This window comes from Lagenorhynchus albirostris, chromosome 19 (assembly GCF_949774975.1).
Source record: "Lagenorhynchus albirostris chromosome 19, mLagAlb1.1, whole genome shotgun sequence".
NCBI lineage: Eukaryota > Metazoa > Chordata > Mammalia > Artiodactyla > Delphinidae > Lagenorhynchus > Lagenorhynchus albirostris.
The window spans coordinates 48,160,723-48,179,962 of record NC_083113.1 but is presented as its reverse complement, the minus strand read 5'-3'; the positions used below and the strand labels follow the sequence as shown (position 1 = coordinate 48,179,962).

The 19,240-nt window shown below is 40.8% G+C and overlaps 1 protein-coding gene across 5 annotated transcripts in view; it reads right to left on the bottom strand.

Moving 5' to 3' along the window:
• ZFP1 (ZFP1 zinc finger protein) overlaps nucleotides 1-18,921 on the bottom strand; it is a 38,326-nt gene extending 19,405 nt beyond the window's left edge. For 4 of the 5 annotated variants that reach the window (XR_009537180.1, XR_009537179.1, XM_060131557.1 and 1 more), the window contains exons 1-2: nucleotides 18,779-18,921; nucleotides 12,320-12,378 (exon numbers count right to left, since the gene is read on the bottom strand). Coding sequence is in view for 3 of the 5 variants with exons in the window: in XM_060131557.1 (XP_059987540.1) it covers nucleotides 12,320-12,334 (15 nt within the window). In the remaining 2 variants the exon portion in view is untranslated. Of the gene's footprint in view, nucleotides 1-12,319; nucleotides 12,379-18,470; nucleotides 18,491-18,778 lie in introns of those variants that run through there. The other variant, XM_060131558.1, reaches the window with a different exon arrangement.
• Nucleotides 18,922-19,240: the final 319 nt, after the last annotated feature.

The following is a 19,240-nucleotide window of genomic DNA, read 5'->3' as shown; positions in this document are numbered from 1 at the left end:
CCAAGGAGACAGGAGGAACGCCCAAGCAAACCGGTAGGACGTGGGGGGACTGAGGGGGGAGGAGAAGTGGAGGCCAGACAGGACCAGCACCCTGAGGGGTGGCTGAGAGTGGGAGAGGGGTTCCCGTGCCTGGAAGGACCCTTGGGGGCTCAGAGCAGGGGGGAGTGCGCCCACCATTTCCCCTGCCCAATCGGCTGGGGAAGTCTGCCTGGATCTCGGGCCAGGTCCTATGCCCTCAGAGGCCCCCTCTGGGCCGCATTGGTCCTAGGGGCAAGGAGGCAGGCCGGGGGAGAACAGGAGAAGCAGGAAGGAGGGGCCCTCCAGGACCAGAGGAGCGGGAGAGGAGCGGAAGGCATTGGCCCCACCCGCTCTGGCCCGGGAAGCCTGCTGAGCTCCCATGCCGGGTCCCCCACCCTCCAAAGCCCCCTCCAGGCCACGTGGGTCTTGGGGGCATAGAAAGTAAGCTGGGGGAGAACAGGAGGTCGGGGGGAGAATGCAGGTGGGAGAGGCCCTCCAGGACCAGAGGAGCAGGAGAAGAGTGGAAAGTGTGGACCCGCCCACTCAGGCCCAGGAAGCCTGCTGGGCTCCCAGGTGGGGTCCCCCACTCTGAGACAAGAGGCATGCCTTGGCCCCTTCTGTTCCGCTGAGCTTCAGCTCCACCCCCCTACACTGCTCAGGGCCTTTTCCAGCCCTGTAGGTCCTAACCATAGGCCCCGCCCACCATACAAACCCCGCCCCTGCTTAGGCCCCGCCCTCCACAGCCAAGGCCTTTTCCACTTTTTTTTTTCTTCTCTTTTTCACTATTGTGGTTCTGTTTTACCTTCCGGTTGTTGTTTCATCTATATTTTTATTTTTATATTCTTTCTAACATATCTATTAGTTTCCTAGTCTAAATTTATTTTTTAAACTCTTTGTTATTGGTTTTTTCTTTTTTTTCCACCATGCACGGCTTGCGGGATCTTGGTTCATTAGCTGGGGGCTGGGCCGAAGCTCCTGCGGTGGGAGCTCTGAGTCTGAATCACTGTACTGACAGAGAATGTCAGACCCCAGGGAATATTCATCGAAGTCGCCCAGAGGTCATCATATCAGTACCAAGACCCAGCTCCACCCAACAGCCTACAAACTACAGTGTTGGAAGCTTCAGGCCAAACAAGCTGTAAGACAGGAACACAATCCCACCAATCAAAAAAAAAAAAAAAACAAAAAGAGAGCAAAAAATTATGTCACAGATGACGCAAGGTAAAAACCTACAAGATCAAATAAATGAAGAGGAAATATGCAATCTACCTGAAAAAGAAATCAGAGTAATGAAAGTAAAGATGATTTAGAATCTCAGAAATAAAATGGAGGCACGGACTGAGAAAATACAGGAAATGTTTAACAAAGATCTAGAAGAACTAAAGAACAAACAGAGATGAACAACACAATAACTGAAATGAGAACTACACTAGAAGGAGTCTATAACAAGATCACATAGTCATTATACACTCTACTGTTCGTTTACCTTGTATTTCTCATTTATTCTCAATTCTATGAAAACTTTACATATTTAATTATCACCACTGATTGTGATGTAGCTTTCTCTTCATTATGGCTGTTCGAAGTTCAATCTCCAGGTGATTCTTCAGGAAGGCCTCAGGCTTCCTCTGAATTATTAAATGCTAATCACAGTTAAAAAAAAGGAATCAATAACAGAATAAAAGAGGCAGAAGAAAAAGTAAGTGAGCTGGAAGACAAAATGGTGGGAATAACTGCCAAGGAGCAGAATAAAAAGAATGAAAATAACTGAAGACAATCTCAGACACCTCAGGGACAACACTAAACGCACCAACATTTGCATTACAGGGGTCCCAGAAGAAGAAGAGAAAAAGAAAGGGTCTGAGAAAATATTTGAAGAGATTTATAGTGGAAAACTTCCCTAATATGGGAAAGGAAATAGTCACCGAAGTCCAGGAAGCACAGAGAGTCCCATATAGGATAAACCCTAGGAGAAAGATACCAAGACACGTTAATCAAACTAACAAAATGTAATTTAAAAAAATATTAAAAGCAGCAAGAGAAAAACAAAAAGTAACATACAAAGGAATCCCCATAAGGTTATCAGCTGATTTTTCAGCAGAAACTCTGCAGGCCAGAAGGAAGTGGTAGAATATACTTAAAGTGATGAAAGAAAAAACCTACAACCAAGATTACTCTACGCAGCAAGATCAGATTAGATGGAGATCAAAAGCTTTTCAGACAAGCAAAAGTTAAAGGAATTCAGCACCACCAAACCAGCTTTACAGCAAATGCTAAAGAAAGTTCTCTAGGCCGGAAACACAAGAGAAGAAAAAGACCCACAAAAACAAACCCAAAACAATTAAGAAAATGGTAACAGGAACATACATATTGATAATAACCTTAAATGTAAATGGACTAAATGCCCCAACCAGAAGACACACTGGCTGAATACATACAAAAACAAGACCCATATATATGCTGTCTACAAGAGACCCACTTCAGATCTAGGGACACATACAGACTGAAAGTGAAGGGATGGAAAAAGATATCCCATGCAAATGGAAATCAAAAGAAAGCTGGAGTAGCAATAGTCGTATCAGATAAAAGAGACAAAAGACACCACATAATGATCAAGGGATCAATCCAAGAAGAAGATATAACAATTATAAATATTTATGCACCCAACATAGGAGCACCTCAATACATAAGGCAAATGTTAACAACCATGAAAGGGAAAATCGACAGTAACACAATAATAGTAGTGGATTTTAACACCCCACTTATAACAATAGACAGATCATCCAAACAGAAAATAAATAAGGAAACACAAGCTTTAAATGACACAATAGATGAGAAAGATTTAACATTCCACCCCAAAGTGGCAGAATACACTTTTTCTCAAGTGCACACGGAACATTCTCCAGGATAGATCACATCTTGGGTCACAAATCAAGCCTTGGAAAATTTAAGAAAATTGAAATTGTATCAAGCATCTTTTCTGACCACAATGCTATGAGATTGGAAATCAATTACCAGAAAAAAACTGTAAAAACCACAAATACATGGAGGCTAAACAGTGTGCTACTATATAACCAAGAGATCACTGAAGAACTCAAAGAAAAAATTAAAAAATACACAGAAACAAATAACAATGAAAACACAACGACCAAAAACCTATGGGATGCAGCAAAAGCAGCTGTTAGAAGGAAGTTTGTAGCAATTCAATCTCACCTCAACAAACAAGAAAAATCTCAAATAAATAATCTGACTCTACACTTAAAACAACTACAGAAAGAAGAACAAAGAAAACCCCAAGTCAGTAGAAGGAAAAAAATCATGAAGATCAGAGCAGAAATTAATGAAACAGAAACACAGAAAACAATAGCAAAGATCAATAAAACTAAAAGCTGGTTCTTTGAGAAGATAAACAAAATTGATAAACCCTTACCCAGACCCACCAAGAAAAAAAGGGAGAGGATGCAATTCAATAAAATGAAAAATGAAAAAGGAGAAATCACAACTGATACCACAGAAATACAAAGGATTGTAAGAGACTACTACAAACAGCTATATGCCAATAAAATGGACAACCACGAAGAAATGGACAAATTCTTGTAAAGGTACAATTTTTCAAGACTGAACCAGGAAGAATTAGAAAATATAAACAAACCTACCACAAGTCATGAAATTGAAACTAATTAAAAATCTTCCAACAAACAAAAGTCCAGGACCAGATGGCTTCACAGACGATTTCTATCAAACATTTAGAGAAGAGCTAACACCAATCTTTCTCATACTCTTACAAAAAATTGCAAGGGAAGAACACTCCCAAATTCATTCTACAAAGCCACCTTTACGCTGATACCAAAACCAGAAAAAGGTATCACAAAAAAAAGAAAATTATAGACTAATATTACTGATGAACATAGATGCAAAAATCCTGAAGAAAATACTAGCAAACAGAATCCAACAAGATATTAAAAGGATCATACAGCATGATCAAATGGGATTTATCCCAGGGATGCAAGGATTCTACAACATACAGAAATCAATCAGTATGATACACCATATTAACAAATTAAGGAATAAAAACCATAGGATCATCTCAATAGATGCAGAAAAAGCTTGTCACAAAATTCAACACCCTTTTATAATAAAAACTCTCCAGAAAATGGGCATAGAGCAAACCTACCTCAACATAATAAGGGCCATATATGACAAACCCACAGCAAACATCATACTCAATGTGAAAAACTGAAAGCATTTCCACTAAGATCAGGAACAAGACAAGGATGTCCACTCTCACCACTCTTATTCAACATAGTTTTGGAAGTCATGGCCATGGCAATCAGAGAAGAAGAAATAAAAGGAATACAAATTGGAAAAAAAGGAGTAAAACTGTCACTGTTTGCAGATGACATGATACATACACAGAAAATCCTAAAGATGCTACCAGAAAATTACTAGAACTAATCAATGAATTTGGTAAGGATACAAAATTAATGCACAGCAATCTCTGGCATTCTTATACCCTAACACTGAAAAATCGAAAGAGAAATTAAGGAAACACTCCCATTTACCATTGCAACAAAAAGAATAAAATACCTAGGAATAAACCTACCTAAGGAGGGGAAAGACTTGTACTTTGAAAACTGTAATACACTGATGAAAGAAACCAAAGATGACATAAACAGATGGAGAAATATACCATGTTCTTGGATTAGAAGAATCAATATTGTGAAAATGACTACACTACCAAAAGCAATCTACAGATTCAATGCAATCCCCATCAAACTACCAATGGCATTCTTCACAGAATTAGAACAAAAAATCTTACAATTCGTATGGAAACACAAAAGACCCCAAATAGCTAAAGCAATCTTGAGAAAGAAAAATGGAGCTGGAGGAATCAGGCTCCCCGACTTCAAACTATACTACAAAGCTATAGTAATCAAGAGAGTATGGTACTGGCACAAAAAGAGAAATATAGACCAATGGTACAGGATAGAATGCCCAGCAATAAACCCACTCACATATAGTCACCTAATTTATGACAAAGGAGGCAAAAATATACAATGGAGAAAAGACAGCCTCTTCAATAAGTGGTGCTGGGAAAACTGGACAGCGACATGTACAAGAATGAAACTAGAACACTACCTAACACCATACACAAAAATAAACTCAAAATGGATTAAAGACCTAAATGTAAGACCAGACACTGTAAAACTCTTAGAGAAAAACATGGGAAAAACATTTTTTTTTGTTTGTTTGTTTTGCGGTACGTGGGCCTCTCACCATTGTGGCCTCTCCCGTTGCGGAGCACAGGCCCCGGACGCGCAGGCTCAGCGGCCATGGCTCATGGGCCCAGCCGCTCCGCGGCATGTGGGATCTTCCCGGACCGGGGCACAAACGCACGTCCCCTGCATCGGCAGGCAGACTCTCAACCACTGCGCCACCAGGGAAGCCTGGCTAAACACTTTTTGACATAAAGGACAGCAAGATCTTTTTTGACCCACCTCCTGGAGTAATAAAAATAAAAACAAAAATAAACAAATGAGGCCTAATTAAACTTAAAACCTTTTGCACAGCAAAGGAAACCATAAACAAGATGAAAGACAACCCTCAGAATGGGAGGAAATATCTGCAAGTGAAACAACAGACAGAGGATCAATCTCTAAAATATATACACTGCTTATGGAGCTCAATATCAAAAAAAACAAACAACCCAATTAAAAAAGGGATGGAAGACCTAAATAGACATTTCACCAAAGAAGACAAAGAGATGGCCAAGAGGCACATGAAAAGATGGTCAACATCACTAATTATTAGAGAAATGCAATTAAAACTACACTGAGGTATCACCTCATACTGGTCAGAAAGGCCATTATCAAAAAATCTAGACACAGTAAATGCTGGAAAGGGTGTGGTGAAAAGGGAACCCTGCTGCACTGTTGGTGAGGATGTAAATTGATACAACTACTAGGGAGAACAGTATGGAGGTTCCTTAAAAAACTAAAAATTGGGGCTTCCCTGGTGGCGCAGTGGTTGAGAGTCCGCCTGCCGATGCAGGGGACACGGGTTCGTGCCCCGGTCCGGGAAGATCCCACATGCCGCGGAGCGGCTGCGCCCATGAGCCATGGCCGCTGAGCCTGCACGTCCGGAGCCTGTGCTCCGCAACGGGACAGGCCACAACAGTGAGAGGCCCGCGTACCACAAAAAAAAAAAAAACAAACTAAAAATTGAACTACCATATGACCCAGCTATCACACTACTGGGTATATACCCTGAGAAAACCATAATTCAAAAAGAGACATGTACCACAATGTTTACTGCAGCACTATTTACATTAGCCAGGACATGGAAGCAACCTAAATGTCCATCAACAGATGAATGAATAAAGAAGATGTGGCACATATATACAATGGAATATTACTCAGCCATAAAAAGAAACGAAATTGAGTTACTTGTAGTGAGGTGGATAGACCTAGAGTCTGTCATACAGAGTGAAGTAAGTCAGAAAGAGAAAAACAAATACCATATGCTAACGCATATATACAGAATCTAAAAAAAAAAAAAATGGTATTGATGAACCTAGTGGCAGGGCAGGAATAAACATAGACGCAGAGAATGGAGTTGAGGACATGGGGAGGGGAGAGGGAAGCTAGGGCGAAATGAGAGCAGCATCAACATATATACACTACCAGATGTGAAACAGATAGCTACTGGGAAGCAGCCGCATAGCACAGGGAGATCAGCTCGCTGCTATGTGACGACCTAGAGGGGTGGGATAGGGAGGGTGGGAAGGAGGCTCAAGAGGGAGGGGATATGGGGATATATGTATGCATATGGCTGATAAACTTTGTTGTACAACAGGAACACAGTATTGTGAAGCAATTATACTCCAATAAAGATGTATTTTTAAAAAGTAAACAAAATAAAATCAAGTGGGTAATCAGGGACTTCCCTGGTGGTCCAGTGGGTAAGCCTCCGCGCTCCCAATGCAGGTGGCCTGGGTTCGATCCCTGGTCGGGGAACTAGATCCCACATGCATGCTGCAACTAAGAAGTCTGCATGCCGCAACTAAAGATCCCGTGTGCTGCAACGAAGATCCTGCATGCCGCAACTAAGACCAGGCGCAACCAAAATAAATAAATAAATTTTTTTTTAGAAAAGATAATCAACAAGGATCTACTGTATAGCACAGTGTACTCTAATAACCTATATGGGAATAGAATCTGAAAAAGAATAGATATATGTATGTTTAACTAAATCACTTTGCTGTACACCTGAAACACAACATTGTAAGTCAAATATACTCCAATATAAAATAAGAATTAAAAAAAAAAGGTAGGTATGGCTATATTTAAATCAGACAAGGGGTATGACCAGAGGTAAAGAGGGACATCCCAAAATGATAGAACAGTAAATCCATCTGGAAGATAGAAAAATCGTAAGTGTGCATGCACTCAATACATGTACATGAACTCAATACAGCTTCAAATTACATCAAGCAAAAACTGACAGAACTAAAGTGAAGAATGGACAAATCCACATTCATATTATCTATAAACCAAGTATCAGATCAGAATGAAGACATTTTCAGAAAAGCAAAGTTTAAAAAAATATATTTCTCACATACCCTTTCTCAAGAAGCTACTGAAGAATCTACTCCAATAAAATAGTAATTCAAAAAAGACAAAGACAGGGGAAAAGGCAAACAAAAGATCAATAGGAAAGGTGAAGGAAATCCCTAGGAGGAGTCTGAAGGACATTGCAGAATGGTAGTGATTCTCCATTAATACTAAATTGTTTGTCATACAGATTGGAATAGTGTGATTCAAAAGCAGGTATTTTGAGGGCCATAAGATGCCTAGTGACATCGTATCACCTTGTTAACCTGAGGGCAGAAAATACCCTGGTGATCCTGGCCCAGCTTCTTATCTGTTGGGGTTGGTTTAACTTTGGTTTGGCTTGTCTTGAACAAGTCCTGATGACATCTATCTCTCCCCTCCACACCAGGCTGACTTGGATCACATGAGGACACTCATTTCATCTCACAGAAGTACTCTGCTTTGATCTATTCCTGAGAGTTGGCAGTTGACTAGTGAGCTAAGAAGCAGAGAACACTGAGCAGCCCACTCACTCTAATTATATTCTTGTCAGACATTCAATACCTGATTCACACTCTGACCCTGCCAGATGGTCCAACCATGTGAGCCCTATGTTTTCCTATGTTTTTCATGACCTTGCCAATGACTTCTCCAAATGAGATTTTTGTAAACTCTCAGAAAAACTGAAGCCAGACTATGACTCAGAGACTCTATTCAGCTCATCTCCCAGGAGCCTTTATTCAATAGTAGCAGAATTTCTACACACAATTAGATTTCTGCTTGCTTGGTAAGTTTTGCCACATTGCTCCCCAGTAAGTCTGTACCATTTTTTACTACCACAAACAATGCATGAGTGGTTTCACCACTCTATAGCTAACACTGGCTAATATATCTTGAAAAAACAATGATAAAAATCTTAAGTCTTGCTAAAGGAAACATGGGTACATAAAAGGACATCTTTTAGACTGTATACATCTAGAAAAAGAAAAAAAAACTCCACCAGACAAAAAATTATGCAATATAAATCGCAGTTACAGTTTTTCAAGACTGAATTTTGTATTGATTAGGGATATATACATACATGGTAAAATCTTTGAGGAAAGCAAGGGAATAAATAACAAAAATGTCAAGATAGTGGCTACCTACTAGCAGGATTCAATCAGAGAATGTATCATAAAGAACAGATAGGGACTTCCCTGGTGGCACAGTGGTTAAGATTCTATGCTCCCAATATGCAGGGGGCCCGGGTTCGATCCCTGGTCAGGGAACTAAATCCCACATGCATGCCACAACTAAGAGTTTGCATGCCGCAACTAAGGAGTTGGCGAGCCACAACTAAGGAGCCCACCTGCTACAACTATGCAGCTCGCAAGTAAGACCCAGCACAACCAAATAAATAAATAATTTTTTTTTTTTTTTTTTTTGCTGTACGTGGGCCTCTCACTGTTGTGGCCTCTCCCGGTGCGGAGCACAGGCCCAGCGGCCATGGCTCACGGGCCCAGCCGCTCCGCAGCATGTGGGATCCTCCCGGACCGGGGCACGAACCCGTGTCCCCTGCATCGGCAGGCGGACTCTCAACCACTGCGCCACCAGGGAAGCCCCAATAAATAAATATTTTTAAAAAAGAACAGATAATGTTCTATTTCTTAATGTGAGTGCCCATTTATTCTTTAATATACACATATTTTTATACATGTTGTAACATGTATAAAGAGTATTATAATGCTTTATACACTCATCTGTACACATATTACATTACACAATAAAAAAAATCAGAAAAAAATGAGGAAACTCTATGCTCTGATATGGAAAGACTTCAAAAATATGTTATTGAGTGATAAAAACACACATAATCAAGAGAATGAAAAGACAAAGACATCTTTGCAACACACATACCTGATAAAGGATTGATATCCGAAATATACAAAGAACGCTCAAAACTCAACAATATGAAAACAAACAACCTGATTTAAAAATGGGCCAAAGTGCAGCCAGTATGGAAAACTGTATGGAGGTCCCTCAGAAAACTAAAAATAGAATTAACATATGATCCAGCAATCCCACTCCTGGGCATATATCACCAGACAAAACTATAATTCAAAAAGATACATGCACCCCTATGTTCATAGCAGCACTATTCACAATAGCCAAGACATGGAAGCAACCTAACTGTCCACTGACAGAGGAATGGATAAAGATATGGTACATATATACAATGGAATACTATTCAGTCATAAAAAAGAATGAAAAATGCCATTTGCAGCAACATGGATGGACCTAGAGATTATCATACTAAATGAAATAACTCAGACAGAGAAAGACAAGTATCATATGATATCACTTATATGTGGAATCTAAGATATGACACAAATGAACCTTTCTGTGAAACAGAAACAGAATCACGGGTTGGGGGAGAGATGGAGTGGGAGGTTGGGGTTAGCAGATGTAAGCTATTATATAAACAACAAGATCCTACTGTATAGCACAGGAAACTATATTCAATATCCTATGTTAAACCTTAATGGAAAAGAACATTAAAAAAAACAATGTATATATAACTGAATAACTTTGCTGTACAGCAGAAATTAACACAGTATTGTAAATCAACTATACTTCAATAAAACAAATTTTTAAAAAGGGCCAAAGACCTTAACAGACACCTCACTAAAGAAGATATACAGGTGGCAAATAAACACATGTAAAGATACTCAACATCACGTCATATCATCAGAGAATTATAAATTACAACAACAATAAAACACTGTTAAATGCCTATTAAAGTGGCCAAAGTTCGGGACTTCCCTGGTGGTCCAGTGGGTAAGACTCCATGCTCACAATGCAGGGGGCCCAGGTTTGATCCCCAGTTGGGGAACTAGATCCTGCACGCATGCCGCAACTAAGACCCGGCGCAGCCTAATAAATAAATAATAAATAAATGAATATAAAATCATTTTTTTTAAAAAAGTGGGGCTTCCCTGGTGGCGCAGTGGTTGAGAATCTGCCTGCTAATGCAGGGGACAGGGGTTTGAGCCCTGGTCTGGGAAGATCCCACATGCCGCAGAGCAACTAGGCAACTAGGCCCACAACTACTGAGCCTGTGCATCTGGAGCCTGTGCTCCACAACAAGAGAGGCCGCAATAGTGAGAGGCCCGCGCACCGCGATGAAGAGTGGCCCCCGCTTGCCACAACTAGAGAAAGCCCTCGCACAGAAACGAAGACCCAACACAGCCAAAAATAAATAAATAAATAAAAAGCCAAGCATTTGAAGCCCTTAAAAAAAAAAAAAGTGGCCAAAGCTCACAACACTGACAACACCAAATGCTGACGAGGATGTGGAGCAACAGGAACTCTCACTCACTGCTGGTGGGAATGCAAATGTTACAGCTACTCTGGAAGACAGTCTGGCAGTTTCTCACAAAACTACACATATTCTTGCTGTACACACTGGCAATTGTGTTCCTTAGCATTTACCCAAATGATTAACTTATATCCACACAAAACACTGCACAGAGATGTTTATAGCAGCTTAATTCATAATTGTCAAAACTTGGCAACAACCAAGATGTCCTTCAATTGCTGAATGGGTAAATAAATGGTAGTACATCCAGACAATGGAATATTATTCAGTGATAAAAAGAAATGAGCTATCAAGCCATGAAAACACATGGAGGAACTTTAAATGCGTATTACTAAGTGAAAGAAACCAATCTGAAAAGGCTACATACTGACTGATTCCAACTGTATGATGTTCTAGAAAAGGCAAAACTAGGGGGACAGTAAAAAAAAAAAAAAAAAAATCAGTGGTTTCCAGGTGCTCAAGGAAAGTGGGGGAGTAGATGGAGCACAGGGGATTTTGTGGGCAGTGAAACTATTCTGTAAGATATGATAATGGTGGGTACACGTCATTATGTATTTGTCAGAATGCACAGAATGCATGACACCAAAAGCAAATCCTAATGTAAACTATGGACTTTACTTAAAGTATCAATATTGGCTCATCAACTGTAACAGGTATACCACATTAATGCAAGATGTTAGTAACAGGGGAAACTGTAAAGAGGGAGAAAAGGAGTATATGGGAACTCTGTACTTTTCACTTAAATTTTCCATAAGCCCAAAACTGCTCTAAAAAATTAAGTCTGTTCATTAAAAGTAAAACAAAACACATATAAACAGAACAGTATGATTAATATGCTATCTTATAATAACCTGTACTTATACTTGTGTAAATATGTACAAATACATTCTGCAATGCCATTCAAGAAAGTAATGACAATGGAACTCATGGAAATTAGGGGGAGAATTTAAATACACATCCAGATATTTAGTGAGTTCTCTAGCATCGTGCTAATCTGACCAGAAAAATAAAATACACACTATAGTACCCTGAAGAATGCTATATGAAATAACCACAGACAAAATAATAAGCTGTTTAATTTTTTTTTCTGAGGTTGCTGTTCAAAACACCATCTATATGAAGGTCCATAAAATTTATTCAGACCTAATACTAGAGAACCAAGGAAATGGTATTCATAATCAATGCAAGACACTTAATTAACTTGATTTACTTTTTGGCTGCTGGTATTGATTATTCTTACTATGTTTTCCTGAGTTTTACTCATTTATACCTTTCTATTTCATTTTCTAGGTCCTTATAAACTTCCTCAAATGCACAGAAAAATAAAATTGGGAATAAACAAACAACTCACCTGGGATTTGTTCATTTTCTACAGCTTTTGGGTAAAGGCAGAGAACTATGAAGGCAGAACTGAAATAGAGGAAAAAGAAAGGTATTGTTATTAAAGATCTGACCTGCCTCAGAACTTCTAGAATGACTTGTTTGGAAATCCTTACACATCACCTAAGAAAATACCACCTCCTGAGCTAGTCCTTTTGCCTGTTCAGAAGGGGCAAAAAGGATCATGCTGGCAGCACTCACTTTCAATCAAACATTATGAAATATCTGAAAAGGTAAGACAAAGACAACCCACTATCAACTGACAGAACAGTCAAAAGAAACCATGATTGATTAAATTATTGGACAGGGAATTTAAAACTATGATTCATATATTAAAGCTTTAAAGGAAAAGATTTACAAAATGAATGAACAGAGAATTTCGAGATGGAAACTTCAAGAAAAAAATGGAAATGCTAAGAAAAGCACAGTAACAGAATCGAAAGAATACCTTCAATAGGTATTACAACAGAGTTGAGGAAATTTTCAGTAAATCTGAAGATAGGTCAAAAGAAATTACCCAAACTGAGACACAAAGAGAAAGCAAAGGGGGAAAAAAAAGGACAGAGAATCCAAGGGCTGTAGTACAATATCAAATGGCCTAACAAAAATGTATTGGGATCCCAGGGACTTTCCTGGTGGTCCAGTAGTAAAGAATCTTTCTCCCAAGCAGGAACGCAGGTTCGATCCCTGGTTGGGGAGCTAAGATCCCACATGCCGCGGGGCAATTAAGCCCTTGCACCACAACTACTGAGCTCATGAGTCTCAACTAGAGAGCCCGCGTGCCGCAAACGACACAGCACACGTACCACAACTAGAGAGAGAAAATCCTGCATGCCACAGCTAGAGAGAAGCCCATGTGCTGCAACGAAGTGCCCGCGTGCTGCAACGAAAGATCCCGCGTGCTGCAACTAAGACCTGACATAGCCAAAAATAAATAAAATAAATAAATAATCTTTAAAAAAATGTATTGGAATCCCAAAAGAAGAGAAAATGGGACAGAAGAAGTATTGAAGACATAATGACCAAGGATTTTCCAAAAATACTGAATGATATCAAACCACAGATCCAAGAAACTCAGATAATTTATCCAAAAAGGATAAATATCAAAAAACAAAATAAAATGGACACACCTGGACATACCATATTCAAACCAATGGAAACCAAAGTTAGAGAGAAATTCTTGAAAACAGCCAGAAAAAAAACCTGACACGTTACATACAGACATACCTCATTTTATTGCTCATCACAGATTGCCTTTTTTTTTTTTTTTAAACAAATTGAAGGTTTGTGGTAACTTTGCATTGTCAGATGATGGTCAGCATTTTTTAGTAATAAAGTACTTTTAAATTAAGGTATGCACATTGTTTTTTAGACATAATGATATTGCACACTTAATAGACTGCAGTAAAGGTAAACATGACTTTTATATGCACTGAGAAACCAAAATATTCATGTGACTTGCTTTATTGCAGTGATCTGGAACTGAATTAAAGAATCACAGAGAATTTCTCATCAGAAACTATACAAGCTGGAAGAAATGTAGTGACATCTTTAAAGTGCTTTAAAAAAGAAAAAGAAAAAAAAAAAAGAAAAAACTACCAATCCAGTATTCTATACCCAGCAAATACATCTTTCAAAAAATAAAAGTGAAAATAAAAACCTTTTCAAACAAACAAAAACAGAAAATTCATTCCCAGTAGACCTGTACTACAAGAAATATTTAAAGAAGTTCTTCAGGTAGAAGGAATATGATAACAGACAGAAATGTGGATCTACACAAAGAAATAAAGATCTCTGGGAATGGTTAAAATGAAGAGAAATATAAAAGACATTTTTTCTTACTTTTAATTAATCTAAAAGATACTTGACTGTCTAAAGCAAAAAGAGTAGACAAGTTTTGTGAACTTATAGCATATGTAAAATATATAACGATAATAGCACATAGATGAGATGATGAAATTGTTGATGGCAGTATATTGTTTTAGGGATCTTACATTACACACAAACAATAGACTATATTTAAAGGTTCACTGTGATTCACTCAAGAAGTTTATTTAAACCTTAGGGCAACCGCAAAAAAATTTAAAGAGGTATAAACAATAACCAAATAGTGGAGAAAAATACGGATTCATGAAAAACTACCACTAAATCCAAAAGCAGTCAGAAAAAGAGGAAAAAAGGAACAAAGACCAGATGGGCCAAGTAGAAGAAAACTAGTAAGATGGTAGATTTTAACCCAACCATGTCAATAATTCATTGTACAGACACACCAATTAAATGACAAAGGTTGCCAAACTGGATAAAAAAGACCAAACTACGTGCTGTCTAAAAAGCAATGTGTTTGGGACTTCCCTGGTGGCACAGCAGTTAAAAATCTGGCTGCCAATGCAGGGGACACGGGTTCGATCCCCGGTCCGGGAAGATCCCACATGTCCCGGAGCAACTAAGCCCGTGTGCCACAACTACTGAGCCTGTGCTCTAGAGTCCGCACACCACAACTATTGAGCCCACATGCCACAACTACTGAAGCCCGCATGCCTAGAGCCCGTGCCCTGAAGCAAGAGAAGCCACCACAATGAGAAGCCCACATACTGCAATGAAGAGTAGCCCCTTCTTGCTGCAACTAGAGAAAGCCCGCACGCAGCAATGAAGACCCAACACAGCTAAAAATAAATAAAATAAAAGCAATGTGTTTTAAATATAAAAACATAGTGACGAAATAAAATTTTAAGACAGAAAAAGAAATTTAAACGTAAAATTCTGTCCTTTGGGCCTCCTCCCTCTCTGTTTAGTGTGCAACATCCAGCCGCATTACACATTAACCAGACCTTCTCAAAGATGGGAATGCCTACTCAACCATAAAGATCTTTTTTTCTTTCTTCTGATGCTAGCAATGTAACTTCTTAAAAGGTTAACATTCTTTCTCAACTCTGTAAGGGGGTCATGATGACTTGCTGCTCGCTTTGTAGGTGCTTACCTGGACTACTGTATATTGGTGAACTTTATGTCAGTACGTCATTTTGATGTATGATCCTTTGTCTCAAAAAATGTATATGACTGTGCCTTCAACTTCTAACAGGCAGGACAGTACTCAGAGCTTTTTAGAGTCTGTCTCCTGGGTTACAATCCTCAGGCTGGCTCAAATAAAATTCTCTTCCTTCTTGATTGTTAATTGAATTTTCAATAATAGCTAGATCAAAAGTAAAAGGATAAAAAATGATGTTCCTTGGGACTTCCCTGGCAGTCCAGGGGTTAAGACTCCACGCTTCCAATGCAGGGGGCACAGGTTTGATCCCTGGTTGGGGAACCAAGATCCTGCATGCTGCAAGGCACAGCCAAAATAAGAGGAAATAAAAAATAAAAAGTGATATTCCTTGCACACACTAATCAAAAGAAAGCTGGACTGATTAATATCAAGCTAAGTAGACTTAATAAGAAATATTACCAGGGATAAAGTGTGATATTACATGTCACTGTGCTAAATGACACATGATAAATGTATCAAATCACCAGAACATATAACAACCCTAAATGTATATGCACAAAAGAACTTCAAAATACAAGAAGCAAAAGTTGATAAAAGTGAAAGAATAAATAGATAAATCACAATTATAGCTTGAGACTTCAATATTCTTTTCTCAGTAGGTGACAAGAGAGGTAGATAAAAAAACAGTAAGGATACAGAAGAACTCAACCACACTATCAACCACCCTGACCCATTTAGTATTGACAGAAAACTCTACCACCAACACAGCACAATAGTCATTAAAGTACATAAAAAACATTCCCAGGGACTTCCCTGGTGGTCCAGTGGTTAAGACTCCACACTTCCAATGCAGGGAGCCCAGGTTCAATTCCAGGTCAGGGAACTAGACCCTGCATGGCACAAGAAAGAGCCCACATGCCGCAACTAAAAAGATCCTGCATGCAGCAACGAAGACCAGGCATAGCCAAATAAATAAATAAATATTTTTTAAAAATCCCCAAGGTAGATCATATCCTTAGCCATGAAACAAATCTCAAGTTTTAAAGAACTGAAATACATAACAAAGTATATTCTTTGACCAAAACAGAATTAAACTAGAAATCAATAATAGAGATGTAGAAAATCCCCAAATGTTTGGAAATTAAATAACAAATGTCTAAATAAACAATGGGTGAAAAAGGAAGTCACAAGAGAAGTTTTTAAAAAACAAGCAAACACAGAATTGAATGGAAATGAAAACAAAACATACCAGAATTTGAGGGATGCAGCTAAAGCAGTATTTAGAGGACAGTATTTAGAGGACATTTATAGCATTAAAACCAATGTCAAGGGACTTCCCTGATGGCGCAGTGGTTAGGAATCCTCCTGCCAATGCAGGGGACACACGGGTTCAAGCTCTGGTCCAGGAAGATCCCACATGCTGCAGAGCAACTGGGCCTGTGTGCCACAATTGCTGAGCCTGCGCTCTAGAGCCCACGAGCCACGACTGCTGAGCCCATGTGCCACAGCTGCTGAGGCCCGCACGCCTGGAGCCAGTCTCCGCAACAAGGGGGGCCACTGCAATGAGAGGCCTGTGCACATCAGAGTAGCCCCTGCTCGCGTCAACTGGAGAAAACCCGCACGCAGCAACAAAGACCCAATGCAGCCAAATAAAAAAAAAAACCAATGTCAAGAATAATTGAGACGTTACTACAGATGCTACAGACATTAAAAAGTTATTCTTTCACAAAAAGATTGATAAACATTAGCTATGTTAATTAAGGAGAAAAAGGAGCAAATACACAAAATAAGAAAAGTGGGAAATATCAACAAACTCAAGAGAAAAAAGATGAAATAATGGGAAAAAAATTCCATCTTCAATAGCAATAAATTACTACATAAGAATAAAGTTAATAAAAATGCAAATATTTTACGAAAAAACTTATAAATGCTGGCAAGAGGGAAAAATGAAAGAGGAACAAATGGGAAGGCCTACAGTAAGATCCAACATCATAAAGGTGTCCATTCCCCCTAATTAAATGTAATCATTAACTGGATCATAATAAAAGTACCAACAGGGCTTCCCTGGTGGCGCAGTGGTTGACAGTCCGCCTGCCGATGCAGGGGACATGGGTTCGTGCCCCGGTCCGGGAAGATCCCACATGCCGCGGAGCGGCTGGGCCCGTGAGCCACGGCCGCTGAGCCTGCGCGTCCGGAGCCTGTGCTCCGCAACGGGAGAGGCCGCAACAGTGAGAGACCCGCGTACCGCAAAAAAAAAAAAAAAAAAAAAAAAAAAGTACCAACAGGGCTTCCCCGGTGGCGCAGTGGTTGAGAATCTGCCTGCTAATGCAGGGAACACGGGTTTGAGCCCCGGTCTGGGAGGATCCTACATGCCACGGAGGAACTGGGCCCGTGAGCCACAACTATTGAGCCTGCGTGTCTGGAGCCTGTGCTCCGCAACAAGAGAGGCCGCGATAGTGAGAGGCCCGCGCACCGCGATGAAGAGTGGCCCCCGCTTGCCACAACTAGAGAAAGCCCTTGCACAGAAACGAAGACGCAACACAGCAAAAATAAATTAATTAATAAACTCCTACCTCCAACATCTTAAAAATAAAAGTCCCAACAAATTTCTTTAAAATATAACTTATTCTAAAGTACCAGTGGGAATCATTAGTAAAACTTGTATAATCTCAAAGTAGTGAAGGCTTCTGGGTGTCATAAAAAGGAAGAGCAGTAAATTCAACCATAAAGAAATTCAAAACGCCTCCATGGCAAAAACCACCAATGAGCAAAATTAAAAGGCAAATGAAAAAATATTTTCCATTCATATGACAAAATACCAGCTGGCTGTGTGACCTTGGGTAAATCACTTCACCAGAGCCTTCACTTTTCCTTCTGTTGAAACTGAGGAACTAAGCGAAGACACAGGGTAGGTGTGAGGATTGGGTGAACACTTCAGCTGAAAAGGCTCTTGCAAAGAGGTCACAGGTCTTACTCATTCAGCAATTTGCGCATCAAGAAACTTGGGAAACCTTTCAAGCCTCCCTCCACCCCGCGAGGCCCTGGGCAGCCGCACGCGGCATCCGGGCGCTGCCAGGTGCGCCCGGCCCCGCCCCCAGCCTCGCCCTGCGCCCGCCCGCCCGCCGGGTTTCAGGACCTGCTGCCGCGCGGCCGAAGACCTTCGCGGCGGGTCGGAGGCGCTTTGCCTGACAAAGGGAGGAAGGCTGGCCCTCGCCACCGCCCTCCCCTTCGGCCGTTCCCGCCCCCGCACGTCCGGCCAGGCGGGCCCAGCCGGTCCCGCGCCGAGGAGAGGGCCGAGCTGCCCCAGACACCACCCCGAGGGTCGCCGCCGCCTGCGAGTCCCCGAAGTTTGGGCTTCCACCCCACGCGGGCACGAGCCCATCCCTCATCTCCTTCCCCTCGGCCCCCACACCCCGCGGAGCTGCCTGGCAGGCCCCCTCATACCTGGAGAGGCACAGCCTCCGCTCGTGGCTCAGTGCCAGGCCGGGTCACGGCGCGGGGCGGCTAAAACGCGTGGAGACCGCAGCCCTGTCACCCACTCGCGGCGGGAGGTGGGGGAAGGGCGGCCGCCGGCGCGCTCGCAGCATTGCACATGCGCAGATGCAGGGGCTGCTTGCCGTCCCAGGGTCCTCCGAGGGGTGGTCCATCGAACTTCGGGACTACATTTCCCATAAGCCTGCAGGGCCTCACCGTAGGGACTCTCAGGAAAGTCTTCACCTTGTTTAGCCAGTCGGATGAGCGCTGACCAAGATAATCCCTTGGCCTGGACTTCACTTCCACCAGAGCGGTTTATGAGTTATCACCACTACCTACCCCAAAATACAAATCCTGGCTTTTAAAGATTACACAGGTAATCTATGGTAACAGCATTTAAATTAGAAAATATGTATAAAATAAATATTACCC